At 43.0% G+C, this 15,786-nt stretch overlaps 1 protein-coding gene across 1 annotated transcript in view; it reads right to left on the bottom strand.

Annotated features, from left to right (window-relative positions):
• The window catches only part of PPTC7 (protein phosphatase targeting COQ7), a 42,985-nt gene extending 42,672 nt beyond the window's left edge, over positions 1-313 (bottom strand). The window contains exon 1 of the mRNA XM_003420306.4: positions 8-313. Coding sequence (XP_003420354.1) covers positions 8-233 — 226 coding nt within the window. The 5' untranslated portion in view covers positions 234-313. The remainder of the gene's footprint in view (positions 1-7) is intronic.
• Between the last annotated feature and the right edge of the window lie 15,473 nt (positions 314-15,786).

The following is a 15,786-nucleotide window of genomic DNA, read 5'->3' on the forward strand; positions in this document are numbered from 1 at the left end:
GACTCACCGAGCACGTCGGCGGAGCGGTGCCGGGCCACGAAGCACGCGTCGTCCCCGTAGCACGCACCCTTCTTGAGGAGGCCCTTACGGAAGTCCTTGCCGAAGCCGCAGCCAGCCGTCACCAGCCCGTAGTCGCCGCCGCCGCCGCCGCTGCCGGCCCTGGAGTCGGTCTGCGAGAGGCCGCCGAGCACGGCGCGGGCCACCAACCGTCCGTACGAGAGGACCGAGAACATCGCCGCCACCGCCCCCCCGAGGAGGCGGGGGGCCCGGGGAGCAAGAGGACGCTGAGGCCCGGAGCTGGCTCTCTCCTCAGCCGCAGCCGCGCCGCCGCCGGGGCGCTCCTCAGGGCGGCGCACAGTCGCCGCCGCCGCCCCTGCCCGACGCACGGGGCCTCGCACACGCTCCGCCGCGCGCACCGGAGCCAGAGTGAGGTCAGAGCCGGCGGCTCCTCCGCCTCAGTCCGACTGGGGTCCCGGCTGCAGCTGCCGCTGCCGCCGCCATCTTCCGCTCCACTAGCGTGTTCCGGGCCGCGCCGGGAGCCCCGCCCCTCCCTGGCCCCGCCTCCAGCCCCGCCCACGATTCGCGACCGAGGCTCAAGCCCCGCCCCCTCGGGCACGCTGCCCTATGCAGTCACCGAGGCCGAGCGTGCGCAAAGCGCATGTACGCAATGTCTCCTGGGAGTTGTAGTCCGCGCGTTTTAGTGGCTTTTTACTTGACTGGTTAGGATCCATGCCCTAGGAAGAGTACCCTGCTGAGGGGCCTACGTTAAGTAATTGAGAATTACAGATGGGCTCTTTGAGGGTTACCCCCTTCGTTTTAACCATATCTTTGAAAGCCCGTTGTTTTAATAACACTACCATCCACTCGAACAAAAACCTGAAAGCACAGAGCCGAGTCATACATTTATTCGCTAGTACATATACTGAAGAACGGAGGTACTCAAATCTAGTGACATATCCAGAATTTATATACTGGAAGTGTTTAGGGGCGACAGTCTGGGTGGTCAGAAGAGACTTTTTTGCATAGTCCTTCAGGAAAAACAGAGAAAATGTTACATGTTCCTGTCAGACAATGGGGGACAAGTGGGGGAGGGACTGTGATGGAGACATATGCATGGCTACTGCATACATGTTACACAGAAGTGTTTCAGATTTGCAAGATGGTTCTGCCAAATTAAGAGAAAAAAATTCCAGGCCCCAAATTTCTTTATCTCAAATCCTGATTTTCTTGAGGGTCCAACTGGCCCGCCAGGTGTTCTAACCTCTGGCTTGGCTGCCCAAAGAGGTCATGCAGTGCCACAGACTTACAAAGGTGAGGCTCGTTCTCTCCTTCCACAGCTGCCACCCCTTCCAGTCAAAGGGACACCCCTTGGCAAGAAAGGCGGCTCTCCTACTCTTTTTTTTTTTAAGCTCTTAGCCCAGCCCTAACAAAGACATTACGTATAGCCTTCCCCAGATTTTTACTATTATTATAAGTAGATTTCTTCTGAAGTTTCAGGCTGGATAAAAGCTAAATAAAATGTGGAGTTTGTAATCTTAAGGGAGAGATTATGTCACCAAATATGTATATTTATATATACATATGAATGTATATAAAGGAGCCCTGGTGGCACAGTGCTTAAGCACTTGGCTACGAACTGAAAGATCAGAGGTTTGAACCCGTCAGCCACTGTGTGGGAGAAAGATGTGGCAGTCTGCTTCCCTAAAGATTACAGCTTTGGAAACCCTATGGGCAATCCTACTTTGTTCTATACGGTCACTATCAGTCGATTTCGAATTGATGGCAATGGATATGAATGTATACAAACATTCAAATTATTTACCATGCCCTGTGGGGCCATATATAATCTTGCCCCTGCATGCCTGTTCCACCCTATTTGGTACCATGTCCCCTTCACTAACTGGCCTCTACTCAATGGCCTTCTTTATAGTCCTCAGCCAAGCCAAACTCATAGCTGCCTGATGGCCTTTGCTCTTGCTCTTACTCCTACCCACTACAACGTAATTCCATTATCTGAGGGGCCTTGTTTGTGTTCTTCATTGCTGTATCCCCAGAATATATGGGCACACAGTAAATGTTTAAGTGAATGAATATTTCACTAGATTCTAAACTCTCGAAGGGCAAGGACTATTTGCCATTTATTACTAGAATTCAATGCAATGATTGGCACACAGTAGGGGAGTATGTGGTTGTCTATTAAATAAAGGAAGGAATGACTGAATGTGATCCATGTTTGTGGAATAAAAAAAAGACTGAATAAATGGAGTTCACAAAATTGAGATTTGGGGCAAATAATCCAATTTGGAATAATTCTTTTCTTGAAACAAGAATATGTGTCACCTCAAAGCATTAGTACTTTTCCAATTAGCTTTTGACAGGACTGTACTTACTTTGGGGATTCCCATCTCGTTCCTTAAGTGACTCTTTTTATACTTTTCTTAATACACCAAAAGACCTGCCAACCATCCACTCCAAGTACATTTTTCTGTTATCTTAATTACTGTCATCATTAAACACTTTTGCAGTTCACAATGCGCCAAGTACCCTCTCTCTATGTTTCTGTCTGCAAGAGTTTTCATCAAAATTGGACTGAGTAAATCACTTCACATACTGAATGGCATTTTGTCAAATATATAGACACACACACACACACACAAATTCATTTATTGGATAAAAGTTATAGGCATCCCAATAATGCAATCACACCTTGCTGTCCTTCATGGCCCACAAGAACTGGAGAGCAGCCAGGAGAGGGCTGGAGCCTCAAGGAGCTCTCTGCTTTGGCATTTATATCTATGCCAGCTGTGCTAAAGGTAATTCTTCCAAGTACACACACCGCTACCAAATCCTAGCCAGGCTGTCAGGTAATTCTACCCCAAGGACAAACTTTTTAAAAGAGCCTGTTAACCCCTATTCCTTGCCTCGTCAAACTCCTTCAGACGTTTCCTACCTTCCATCGTTAGGGCATATATTATCTAACTTCCGTGTCGTTCACAAGAACCAGTCGGATGGGATGAGCAGGAACATAAGATATGACTTTAAAGCTCCTAACCCCTGCTCCGACCAGACTGCTGTTTTCACAGTGAAATGATACGGGTGCCTTGAGTTTCGGCACATTAATTTCCTGCATATGAGTTGCTCAGCGAAGCACAATGCAAATAGAATCCTTTCTCAAAACTCTTCCTCACTTCTTGGAAAGGAGAGGAAGACAGGGCCTCAGGTTTCCGTGAATCATTGATTCCAAAGCCAACTCTGAACAGTCACCCCACTGGGGAAGCCAGGACAGGGTACTTTGAAAAACATCTTCCTCTGCCCTCCCCCAGGAGCACGATCCATGTCGCTAGACTTTAAAAGACCTAGGAGTTTTCTTCCTAACAGGGTTAACATTCCTAGCACTTTATGGATTCCTGGCAGGTCAGTTGTTACTCTTAGAGGAGAATAAGTGGTAAAAATACCATCTGTGCTCCCAGGGCACCTCTGTGGCATCAGGAAAGAGCTCTGCACTGGAGTCACCCCCAGCTCCCAGGAGCTTCCCAGCTCCTAAAAAAAGCAAAAAAAAAAAAAAAGGCATGAATTCCCCAGTGAGATTTTTCTGCCAGACTGGTATACTGATTACTCTTGATTCCTCTTTGCTAACCTGTTCAAAAAGGAGCACTAATTCATTTATGGCAGTTTCTTGACCTCAGCACTATTGGCATTTCGGGCCAGATAATTCTTGGTTGTAGGGAGCTGTCCTGGGCATTGTGGGGTATAAGCAGCATCCCTGGCTTCTACCCACTAGATGCCATAGCACCCACCTCCCTAAGTTTGGACAATCAAAAATGCCTCCAGACGTCAAATGTCTCCCAAGGGCCAAAGTTGCCTCCAGTTCAGAAACACCAGTTTCGTGGTGACCACTTGTTATGTCCAAGGGACCGGGCTAAGGATAAAAAAATTAAAAAAGCCAGTGTCTTCATAGCAGTCATCATCTAGCAACACGGTCAAAATATAGAGAGAATATAAGCACCATTGGTTCAAATAAAAGAAGGTGCCAGGGAGGAGAAATGGGCTTCACTGGGATGGTAGGGGACACTCAAGGGCATTTCATGAAGAAAGGTGACATCTGTGAGAGCACTGAATGGACAGACTGTGTGTATGAGGAGGACATCTGGCCATTCCAGGGAGAAATGGAAGCACAACGAATGTAGAATGGGACTGGAGGTGGCCAGGTAGTCTAGGGCAGTCCGCCTTAAGGTTTGAATGAGGAATCTTGAAAAGAGAGGCTGAAAAAATAGTTTAGGATCTATTCAGCCATAGAAAGGAATTAAGTACTAGTACATGCTACGACATGGATGAATCTTGAAAACATGTTAAGTGAAAGAAGCCAGTCACAAAAGGATCCTATTTATATGAAACATTCACACTAGGTAACTCCGTACAGATAGAAAGCAGATTGGTGGTTGCCAGGGCTGAGGGGAGAGGGGAATGGGGAGTGACTGCTAACGGGTCCAGCATTAGTCCAGAGAGAAGTCACATGATGCAAACCAGGCCAATGAGACTTGATTCTGGGACTTTTGCTAGAATGTCTTGATGGCTAACCCATTGCCATCAAGTTGATTCTGGCTCATAGCAACCCTATAGGACAGAGTAAAACTGCCCCATAGGGTTTCCAAGGAGTAACTGCTGGATTTGAACTGCTGACCTTTTGGTTAGCAGCCGAGCTCTTAACCACTATTCCACCAGGGCTCCACAGGGTAGAGCTTCCCCATAAGGTTTCCAAGGCTGTAAACCTTTAGGGAAGCAGACTGCCACATCTTTCTCCCCTAGAGAAGCTGGCTGGTAGGTTCAAACTGCCAATCATTTGGTTAGCAGATAAGCGCTTAAGCACTGTACCACCAGGCCACCACTGAAAGTATTAAAAAAAAAAAAAAATTGAAAGTATTAGGAAGGAGAAATTCTCACCAGAATTTCTAAGCTGGTGGAATGCAAGCTTGGAGCAGCTGGTGGCCATTTTTGCCATTACTTGAGAAGACCCAATGAAGGAAAAAGAAGCCAATACAGAGGGTAGGAGAGCCTAGAGATGGTAAGAGACAGATGCCTGGTTAAAGTGATTGAACCCCCAAGTCCAGCATTGCCTGAGGAAAGGTCAGTCCCCTAACTCATAAAAATTCCGTTTTGCTTACGGCACTTTGAGTTTGTCTGGCAATGTTATGAATCCTGACAGATATATCATGTGACCCAGGTGCCATGACCACAACTACTGGATGAAGAACAAGTCCCCAAACCAAAGACAACTGTTAGATGGGAATTTATCCTCTGCTCCTCAGGATAAAACAGATTGAAGACAAACTTTTGGCCTCTTTCTCTTGTGCCTCCGTGAGATGAGTGATTTGTGTGATTGACAGGCCTGGGGGAACATGCTGAGTATGTTGCCCGGTCCCTTTCTCTTTTTCTCTTTTGCTGGGATCTGACCTTTAGACGCTCATGTTTTCCTTTCTTACCATGGGGAGCCTTTCTCTATGGAGGAGGTTGGCAGTAACCGCATCTGCCCGTGACTACTGGAGACATCAGATTAATCCGGAGGGGAGTTGCCTATAATCAGCCTTATCAATGAAGGTGATTTTTTTTTTTTTTTTTTAAGCTCTAGCTGCCTGATTCTCAGTGGGTTTAGAATTTGGAAAGGCATGGAAGGGTATAATCAATTATCACCTCATAAATTCCTAACATGTTAATTTTCTGTTAGGAAAAACCCCCACCATGTTAGTTTTCCGTTAGGAAGACCTTGAGATGCAGGCATAAGGACTGACATTTGGGGGCTAAAATAGCACATGGAGATCAAGTTTCTGGTGCAGCCAGGGCTCTAGGTTTAAAGGTCATTGTGGGTCAAGTGGGCTGTTGACCTGGGTAGCATATACAGCTACAGTTGTTCTCAGGATTTCAACTGGCAGGGGCCTGAGTACAAGGGCCTCTGGGGCAGGCCTTGACCTCTCCGTGTGAGTACGGCTTTGGCCTCATCGGGTGGCCAGGTCAGAGATTAGATTATTGGGAGGAGGGCCTTTCTGTCCCTGGCAAGGCTTACCTTAAAGCGGGCAGAGCTCTAGCTTACAAACCTTGAGGCTCTGGTGGGCAGAATATTTTTGCTTCTTATAGAGTACCTCTTTCAGCAAGGCTTTAGGCTGAAACTTTAAATAGCAAAGGCAGCTAAGTTCTACGGGGTCTACAGAGCTCTTGTATGTGGGAGTCTAGCCTTTTTATATTGTGAATACATGGTGTAGGTAGATGCTGCAAAGTTAGCTGCCCCCACCTGTTCTTCTGCCCCCACCTGTTATTCTGAGCCCTGTGGAGGGACTGATCTCTTGAATCCATTGTCACACACCAGTAAGGATTACCTCACCCCTGGGACCTCAGGTTGGCTCTGGTCTGTTAATTGCATAAGCCTCAATCATGGCTTTGGATTTGAGGAGCCCAGACTCTGACTTTACCCATAAAACCAGTCGCCATCAGATTGACTCCGACTCATGGCAACCCACGCGTGTCAAAGGAACACTCTGCTCCACAGGGTTTTCAATGGCTGATATTTCAAAAGCAGATTACCAGGACTTTCTCCCTAGGTGCCTCTTGGTGGGCTCAAACCACCAACCTTTCGATTAGCAGCCAAGCACATTAACCATTTTGGACCACCAGGGACTCCAACTTTACCCATAGAATGATGGTATATTTTAGAAATAAAAAGAAAAGAAAAGAAGAGACCCCATATTATAGAGGAGATATGCTTCTTGGTGAATTGAGATAGAGAAAGCTAATGAAAACCCAAAAGCTAAAAAGGCAGTTAATGAGGTCTATGCCCGGAAGATTCTGTCTATGGGAAAGCAATTTGCTCATGAAATGAAAGAGGAACCAAAAAAAAAAAAATTTTTTTTTTTTCTTTTTAAATATGCTTGTGTTGTGCTATCAGAACAGAATCAGTCAGAAGAGTGAAAGAATCAAAGGAAGACAGGCTAACTGAACTGGAGGAAGACAGGCTAACTGAACTGGAGGAAGACAGGCTAACTGAACTGGAGGAAGGCAGGCTAACTGAACTGGAGGAAGGCAGGCTAACTGAACTGGAGGAAGGCAGGCTAACTGAACTGGAGGAAGGCAGGCTAACTGAACTGGAGGAAGGCAGGCTAACTGAACTGGAGGAAGGCAGGCTAACTGAACTGGAGGAAGGCAGGCTAACTGAACTGGAGGAAGACAGGCTAACTGAACTGGAGGAAGGCAGGCTAACTGAACTGGAGGAAGGCAGGCTAACTGAACTGGAGGAAGGCAGGCTAACTGAACTGGAGGAAGGCAGGCTAACTGAACTGGAGGAAGGCAGGCTAACTGAACTGGAGGAAGGCAGGAATATTTTTTAAACTATAGGCTGTCATCTAAGCAGATAGACCAGACAGATCTAAAAGGAAAACGGGATTGTGAAGGTTCAGCTAGGTAGATATTAAAAGGAAGACTAGATCCACAGATACAATGAAACTACGTATGGGTAGTACGTGTATGCTACAAAGTGGTAGAAAAGAGTCAACGGTGCGAGGACATTACTTATCTCTCTGGGAAAAAGAATTAAATTGAATCCCTAACTCACACTATACACAAGAATAAATGCCAGGTGTTCAAAGCAAATCTTTAAAACTTTTAGAAGAAAATCTAAAATACTGAGAGAAGAAATGATGCCTTCTGTAATACGGGAAAAAAGCAAAACCTGTTAAGGGAAATTTTTTTTTATCAATTTGTCTACATCAGAATTTAAAACTTTTGTACAACAAATGGGAGCCCTAGTGGTGTAGTGGTTAATAGCTCATCTGCTAACCGAAAGGTCGGCAGTTCAACCACCAGCTGCTCTGAGGCAGTTCTACTCTGTTCTCTAAGGTAGCTATGCGTCAGAATCGTCTCAAAGGCAACGGGATTGGTCTGGTTAATGGGTTCAACAAATGATACCATTAAAAAAAGTACTTAAAAAAACAAATAAGCCACAGGCTGAAAGAAGATATTTGTAATGCCAAGAAAGGATTAACATTCAGAGTTCATAAAGAACTCCTTCATATTAATAAGAAAATAGAAACAACTAAATAGAAAAGCATAAAAAAAAAGAACATAAAAAATGTTCAATGGGGACATTTTAGAATCAAAAACTGAACGTCCAATAAGCATATGAATAGATAGCAAATCTCACTAATAATTGGGGAGTCTAAGTTACATTTGGCAGCCAGAGACAATCTCTATGAAAAGGTATCATTTGAAATGGGACTTAAATGAAAATTCAAGAAAAACAGTCAGCCATTCAAGTTCTGGAGGGAGGCAACAAAGAGCAGGTGCAAATGTCCTGGCGTAGGAATAAGTTTGGCTCGGTTGAGGAGTTAGCAAGGGACAAGGTGGCTGGAGTGTGTAGTGAATGATGGGGAGGGGTAGGAGATGAGGTCAAGGAGGTGGGCAGAGGGCAGATCATGTAGGGCCTTACAGACCACAGGAAGGGTTTGGGCTTTACACTAAGGCAGTGGGAAGCCATTGGAGCGTTTAATCAGGGGCATGATGTAACTGAAGAAAAAAGCAAGGCCTGGTTCATTTAACGGAGGAGTTGAAGCATTTGCTCAATATACCTAAGACTTACACCTATCTTGGGACTTGCTTTAAGAAACGAATTTGAGGAGGCCAGTTCAGGAGTGTAATCAATGTGGAAATGAAATCCTAGGATCAACTTTGAGATTGGATAAGACAAAATGACTCTACTCATAGTCCATTCTGGAGATATAAAGAATTATGCCCCATTTGGCGGTGATGGTGCGGGGCCTGGGAGAAGTTCCACACGCTTTCCTTTTTATCCCTTGCCAAAAGCCCCGAAACTCTGTTCCCGCAACAGGGGATTTCTCTCCCTTCAGTTTGACATCAGAATGGGGTGCAGTTCCTAGGTTCCCCGTTCTTTGCTACCCTCCATGATAACACCAGTTTCATCGTTAGTTAATGAGTTTTTCTGCTTATTTTTGTTGTTGTTGTGTGCCCTCAAGTGGATTTCAACTCATAGCAACCCTGTAGGACAGACTAGAACTGCCCCACAGGGTTTCCTAGGCTGTGATCTTTACAGGAGCAAATCCCAAGGTCTTTTCTCCCACAGAGCAGCTGGTGAGTTCAAACCACCGACCTTTCTGTTAGCAGCCAAGCGTTTAACCATTGCACCACCAGAGGTCCTTGCTCATCACTGGGAACAGCAAAAGTAATAAACAAGGATGTCAAAAGTTACAATACGACTTTCATTCAAATATGGGATGAAAACATGTCAAAAATTTACTCAACTTTTTACAGAGGGAACTAGCAAAATGGAAAAGCTAGTAAAAAACAAAAGGTGCATTTTGAAGAAGTAAATATTTGAGGAAGTAGGAAACTTGGTTAGATGCAAAACTGATTAGTGTTCTACAGGTTAACAAAAAACTGCAAGCTTTGGGCTTCTATTCTGAACTAGGCAGAAATAATCTGAAATTCCACTGGGCCTTTAATCAATAGTAAATAGCAAGGCAAACAAAGGTACAATCCCTGGTCTACTGCCGGTGGGCCAAATCTGGCCCTCTGCTTGTGTTTGTAATAAAGTTTTATTGAAACACAGCCACTGCCACAATGATAAGAGTTGAGTAGTTGACAGCATATAGCCTGCGAAGCCTAAAATGGTTGCTATCTCGATCTTTATAGAAAAAAATTAGCTACCTGTGTTAGAGAATTAAATAACCCTTGTGTGGGCTTATTTAATTCTCTAGCGTGAGTAGCAAATTTTTTCTGTAAAGGTCCAGACAATTGAATAATCCTTGTGTGGACTTAGAGCCTTGGTGGCACAGTGGTTAAGAGCTCGGCTACTAACCAAAAGGTTGGCAGTTTGAATCCACCAGCCAGATCCTTGGAAACCCTGTGGGGTAGTTCTAAGTTCTATTCTGTTGTACAGGGCCGCCAAGTGTCAGAACTGGCTCCACAGTAATGGGTTTGGGGTGTGTGTGTCTGTGTAAAGGACTACACTGCCCTCTCTTGGTCTTATTTCCAATTTTTGGATAGTTTTTCTTTAGAAAAAGGAAATGTTAGGCTTCAAATATCTTAGGGTTTTTGAGAGTTGTTGTCCCTGGTCTGTAATTCCTAAATCTTCCCTTCCATTGGCCCCACCACCCCCCTTCTAAGAGAGTGCCTATCTCAATGCCCCTTAGCATTCCACACTTTTCAACGAGGGTAGAGCTTATGAAAACCTCCTTTTAAGTGCAAGTAGGCCTGAAGAAAATTGGTATTAAGTACTGCAATGGATTTTAGTTAGGGCTTCTGCCTCAAACTAGGAAATTCACAAAGAAGGTTTTCTTGGGGGGTCCCCTCCCCTATTCTGAATTAAGTTCTAGAATTGTCGCACTCTCTTTTTTTTTTTTTTTTTAAGTTCCAAGAGGGCAACGGTGGTATCACCTTGATCACTGCTCTTTCCCTGGTTCCTGGCATACAGAAGGTGTTCGGCCAATGAAAGAATCAAGAGTATTTTTCTCAGTATCAGTCCTGTGAGAGTATCCAAGTTTTGGTGATGGAGGCTGCCACCTGTAGGCTCAACGCGGAACTGCAGGTTTCAAACGCTAAACCAAAAAAAAAAAAAAAAAAACTTCAAGTGGATTCTCACTCATCACAACACTACTGTACAGAGTACAACTGCCCCATAGGGTCTCCAAGACTGAAATCTTTATGGAAGCAGACTACCACATCTTTCTTCTGAGGAGCACTTGATGAGTTCGAACTTCCGACTTTTTGGTTAGCAGCCAAACGCTTTAACCACTGGCCACCAGGGCTCCAGGTTTGCTAAACCCTGAGGAAAATACAGTTAATTTCAAGGGAAGATTACGAGAGAATTTATCTTTCTCTTTTAGATTTAAGCAGAACTAAACAACATCATTTTTTGACTTTTCCAATTAAGGAACCCTAAACCCTTTTTCTGGAGCCCTGGTGGCACAGTAGTTAAGAGCACAGCTGCTAACCAAAAGGTCGGCAGTTCGAATTCACTAGCTGCTCCTTGGAAACGCTACTCTACTCTGTCCTATAGGGTTGCTATCAGTCAGAATCCACTGGAAGGCAACAGGTTTAAATCCTTTCTATACTAACATTTTTAAGCCTTTTGATGTTTATTAAGTGCCTAGCACCATTCCCCCCACACACGCAATTGTGGTAAAAACCCATATGTACCACTATTATTAGCATTTTATAGATGAGCAATCTGAACGCAGAAAGCTTGCCCAAGAAAGCTTCCACAGATAGTAAATGGCAGAACCGCGGATCTGAACCCAAGCAGACTACAGGGTATGTGTTTTTAATAATTTCACTGCCTTTCTACACCTGATCCCAAAAAATATGTTTACATGAAATATGCAGAAACATAACAGACTGAACCCCTGCAATTATCTCTGCTCTCTCCTGAAACACTACTAAAATGATAGTAAATGAATAAAAAAGTTATGTATAAACCCACAGGATAAAAAATGGAAGATGAAATGGCTGCTCTTAAGAGATATCAAATCCTTTCTGGGAGACAGAAAGTGGATGGGTAAGTCGCCACTCGAGTCTCTGTTCAAACAGGCCTAGATAAACTTCATTTTTTCTATTCCTCCTTAATAAATTGACAATAATGAAAAGATATGGGGAATTCTGGGGGTTTGGGAGTGGGATTGTTCCATCCATAACTATGGCTGTAATAACTCTTAACATTTCCAGAACATTCCAAAATTTTCATCGTTGTTATAAATACATTCATACTTGTTAGACAATGGATCCTGACTTTGGGCATGACAAACATGCCTAACACTGTGAGGTGGCTGGTTTTAGCACAGGCTTACCCAGTCTAGTATTTGCTTTTCTTTGGTCTCCAAATTCTTTAAAACAAATTTGGGTTAACAAAAGGTAAATGCTTTAATACAAGCTGTAGCAGAGCTGCCTGACCCCAGGGCAGGGCAAAATGAGGCAGGTTCAGGTCTCAAAAAGAATTCACTAACAGGCTGTCAGTAACAGGTGAACAAAAGGAACTACCTGCAGGTCCTAAGGTCATGGGTGAAAACAAGTTTACGACACAGAATCTCTGAAATAGAAGTTGCGGGGGACAGGAGAGAGCAGTGCCTCTCAGAGGTACCAAGAGGCAGCCTATGAGTCAGAATTGACTTTTTTTTCTGTCTACAGAAAAATGAACCTTTCATTTAACATTGATTTGTTAAATGTAACATTGACATTTAAACGCTTGAGCGTAACAAATAATTGCTTTTGGCACCCCAAAAATGAAAGTGCAATGTAAACGTGCCATCACAAGATGAATGGATTTATTAAAAGCCAACTAATAAAACCACGATACTAATATTACCACTGATCCTACCACCCACCTATTAGAATGGCTAAGAACAAAAACAAAAACAATGGTATTGAGATACTATACCAAGTGCTCACTAGCACATGGAGCAACTGGAACTCTCATACATTGCTGTACAATGCAAAATGGCACAGTCATTTTGGAAAAGAGTTTTGCAGTTTCTTATAAAGTAAAACAGAGGTATGTAGAGAGGGATCCCTGGTGGTACAGTAGTTAAAGTATTTGACTGCTAACCCAAAAGCCAAAGGTTTGAAACCACTAGCGGATATGGGGGAGAAAGATGTGGCAGTCTGCTGCAGTAAAGAGTTATAGCCTTGGAAACCCTATAGGGTAGCTATGAGTCAGAATTGCCTGGACGGCAGTGGGTTTTTTTTTTTTTTTTTTGAAGGTATCTATCCAAGAGAATTGAAAACCTATATTCACACAAAACTCGTACATAAATTTTATTTGTGGCTCTATTTGTTATTGCTACAAATCAGAAAACCTCAAATGTTCTTCAACTGGTGCACAGATGTACAAATTGCAGTATATCCATATATGGAATACTTGTCAGCAAGAAAATGGAATGACCTGTCAATACATGCAACATGGATGAATCTCAAAGGCATTATGCTAAGTGAAAGATGCCAGGCTCAAAAGGCTACGTATGACTCCATTGCTGTGACATTCTGGAAAAGGCAAAACTACATGGATGGAAAATAGATCAGTGTTGCCAGGGGCTGGGATAGTGGAAAGGGTTGATTATAAAGGGACATGAGGGGACTACTTTTTGGAGTGATGGAACTGTTCTATATCTTGAATGTGGTCATGGTTACACAACTGTATGCATTTGTTAAAGTTCATTAAATTACATACTTCTACATAAATTTTCCCCCAATAAGCCTGACTAAAAAGAAATGTGGAGTAAATACAGAAAAATTTTAACACCTGAATAACCTTGTTGCAGTATACAGTGGTGTTATTTTCTATACTTTTCATTGTGTTTGAAATATTTCAATCTAAAAATAATAGAAACAAAACTGATTTTTAAAAAGCCAACTAATTTATTTGTACCGCAGTATGGTCCAATAATGAGATGCAAGTTTACAGTTGTATGGTAAATGATGGATTCTTATTGCAATCCTCTTGTTATATTTCTGAGAAAAGGTCAAATATCTCAATTTGAGGTTTTTCAAGAATGTGTTGTTGTTAGGTGCTGTCAAGTCAATTTTTGGCCCATAGCAATCCCATGTGACAGAGTAGAACTGTCCCATAAAGTTTTCTAGGCTGTAATCCTTATAGCCTGTTGGATGTACTGTGGTGGCTTGTGTGTTGTTGGGATGCTGGAAGCTATGCCACCAGTATTTCAATTACCAGCAGGGTCAACCATGGGGGACAGGTTTCAGTGGAGCTTCCAGATTAAGACAGACTAGTGATATTTTTAGTGATACAGGGCTGGAAGATAAGCCCTCAGGTTAGAAGGCACTCAAACACAACTGCGGAAGAGCTGCCTCCTCAAAGCAGAGTCAACCTTAATGACATGGATGGAGTAAAACTTTCGGGATCTTCATTTGCTGAGGTGGGACGGCTCAAAATGAGAAGAAACAGCTGCAAACATCCATTAATAATCGGAACATGAAATGTATGAAGTATCAATCTAGGAAAACTGGAAGTCGTAAAAAATGAAATGGAATGCATAAAGATTGATATTTAGGCATTAGTGAGCTGAAATGAACTGTTATTGGCCTTCCTGAATCTGACAATCATGTTGTAGTCCACTACGCCAGGAGTGACAGATTGAACAGGGTTGGCGTTACATTCATCGTCAAAAAGCATTTCAAGATCTACCCTGAAGGACAACACTGTCAGTGATAAGATAATATCCATACACCTACAAGGACGACCATTTAACATGACTATTATCCAAATTCATGCACCAATTACTAAGGCCAAAGATTTTTTTACCAACTTCTGCAGTCTGAAATTGATCAAACATGCAATCAAGATGCATTGATAATTACTGGTGATTGGAATGAGAAGGCTGGAAACAAAGAGGAAGGACAAGTAGTTGGAAAATATAGCCTTGGTGACAGATGATGCTGGAATTGTATGAAAGAATTTTGCAAGACGAACGACTTCTTCACTGCAAATATCTTTTTTCAGCAACATAAATAGGGACTATACATGTGGACATTGCCAGACGGGATAAGCAGGAATCAAATCGACTACATTTGTGGAAAAAAGTCAGAAAAAGGCCAGGGGCTGACTGTGGAACAGACTATCAATTGTTCATATGCAAGTTCAAGCTGAAGCTGAAGAAAATCAAAACAAGTCCACAAGAGCCAAAATATGACCTTGAGTATATCCCACCTGAATTTAGAAACCATCTCAAGAACAGATTTCACACATTGAACATTAACGACCAGACGAATTGTGGGATGACATCAAGGATATCATACATGAAGAAAGCACAAGGTCATTAAAAAGACAGGAAAGAAAGAAAAGACCAAAATAGATGTCAGAAGAGACTCTGAAACTTGCTCTTGAACGTAAAGCAGCTAAAGTGAGTGGAAGAAAGATGAAGTAAAAGAGCCGAACAGAAGATTTCAAAGGGCAGCTCTAGAAGACCAAGTATTATAATGAAACGTGCAAAGACCTGGAATTAGAACACCAAAAGGAAGAACATGCTCAGTATTTCTCAGGCTGAAAGAACTGAAGAAAAAATTTTAAGCCCCAAGTTGCAATATTGAAGGATTCTATGGGCAAAATATTGAACAGTGCAGGAAGCATCAAAAGAAGATGGAAGGAATACACAGAGTCACTGTACCAAAAAGAATTGGTTGACATTAAACCATTTCAGGAGGTAGCATACGATCAAGAACTGATGGTATTGAAGGAAGAAGTCCAAGCTGCACTAAAGGCATTGGCGAAAAACAAGCCTCCAGGAATTGATGGCATACCAATTGAGATGTTTCAACAAACGGATGCAGCACTGGAAGTGCTCACTTACCTATGCCAAGAAATTTGGAAGACAGCTACCTGGCCAACTGACTGGAAGAGATCCATATCTGTGCTCATTCCAAAGAAAAGTAATTCAACATGATCTAGAAATTATTGAACAATATCATTAATATCACACACAAGTAAAATTTTGCTGAAGATAATTTAAAAATGGTTGCAACAGTACATCAACAGAGAACTGCCAGAAAGTCAAGAAGAGGATGTGGAACAAGAATATAATTACTGATGTCAGATGGATCTTGGCTGAAAGCAGAGAATACCAGAAAGTTGTTTACCTGTGTTTTATTGACTATGCAAAGGCATTTGACTATGTAGATCACAACAAATTATGCATAACATTTGGAAGAATGGAAATTCTAGAACACTTAATTGTGCTCATGAGGAATGTGCACACAGACCAAGAGGCAGTTGTTCAAACTACA

Source organism: Loxodonta africana, chromosome 19 (assembly GCF_030014295.1).
Source record: "Loxodonta africana isolate mLoxAfr1 chromosome 19, mLoxAfr1.hap2, whole genome shotgun sequence".
Classification (NCBI taxonomy): Eukaryota; Metazoa; Chordata; class Mammalia; order Proboscidea; family Elephantidae; genus Loxodonta; species Loxodonta africana.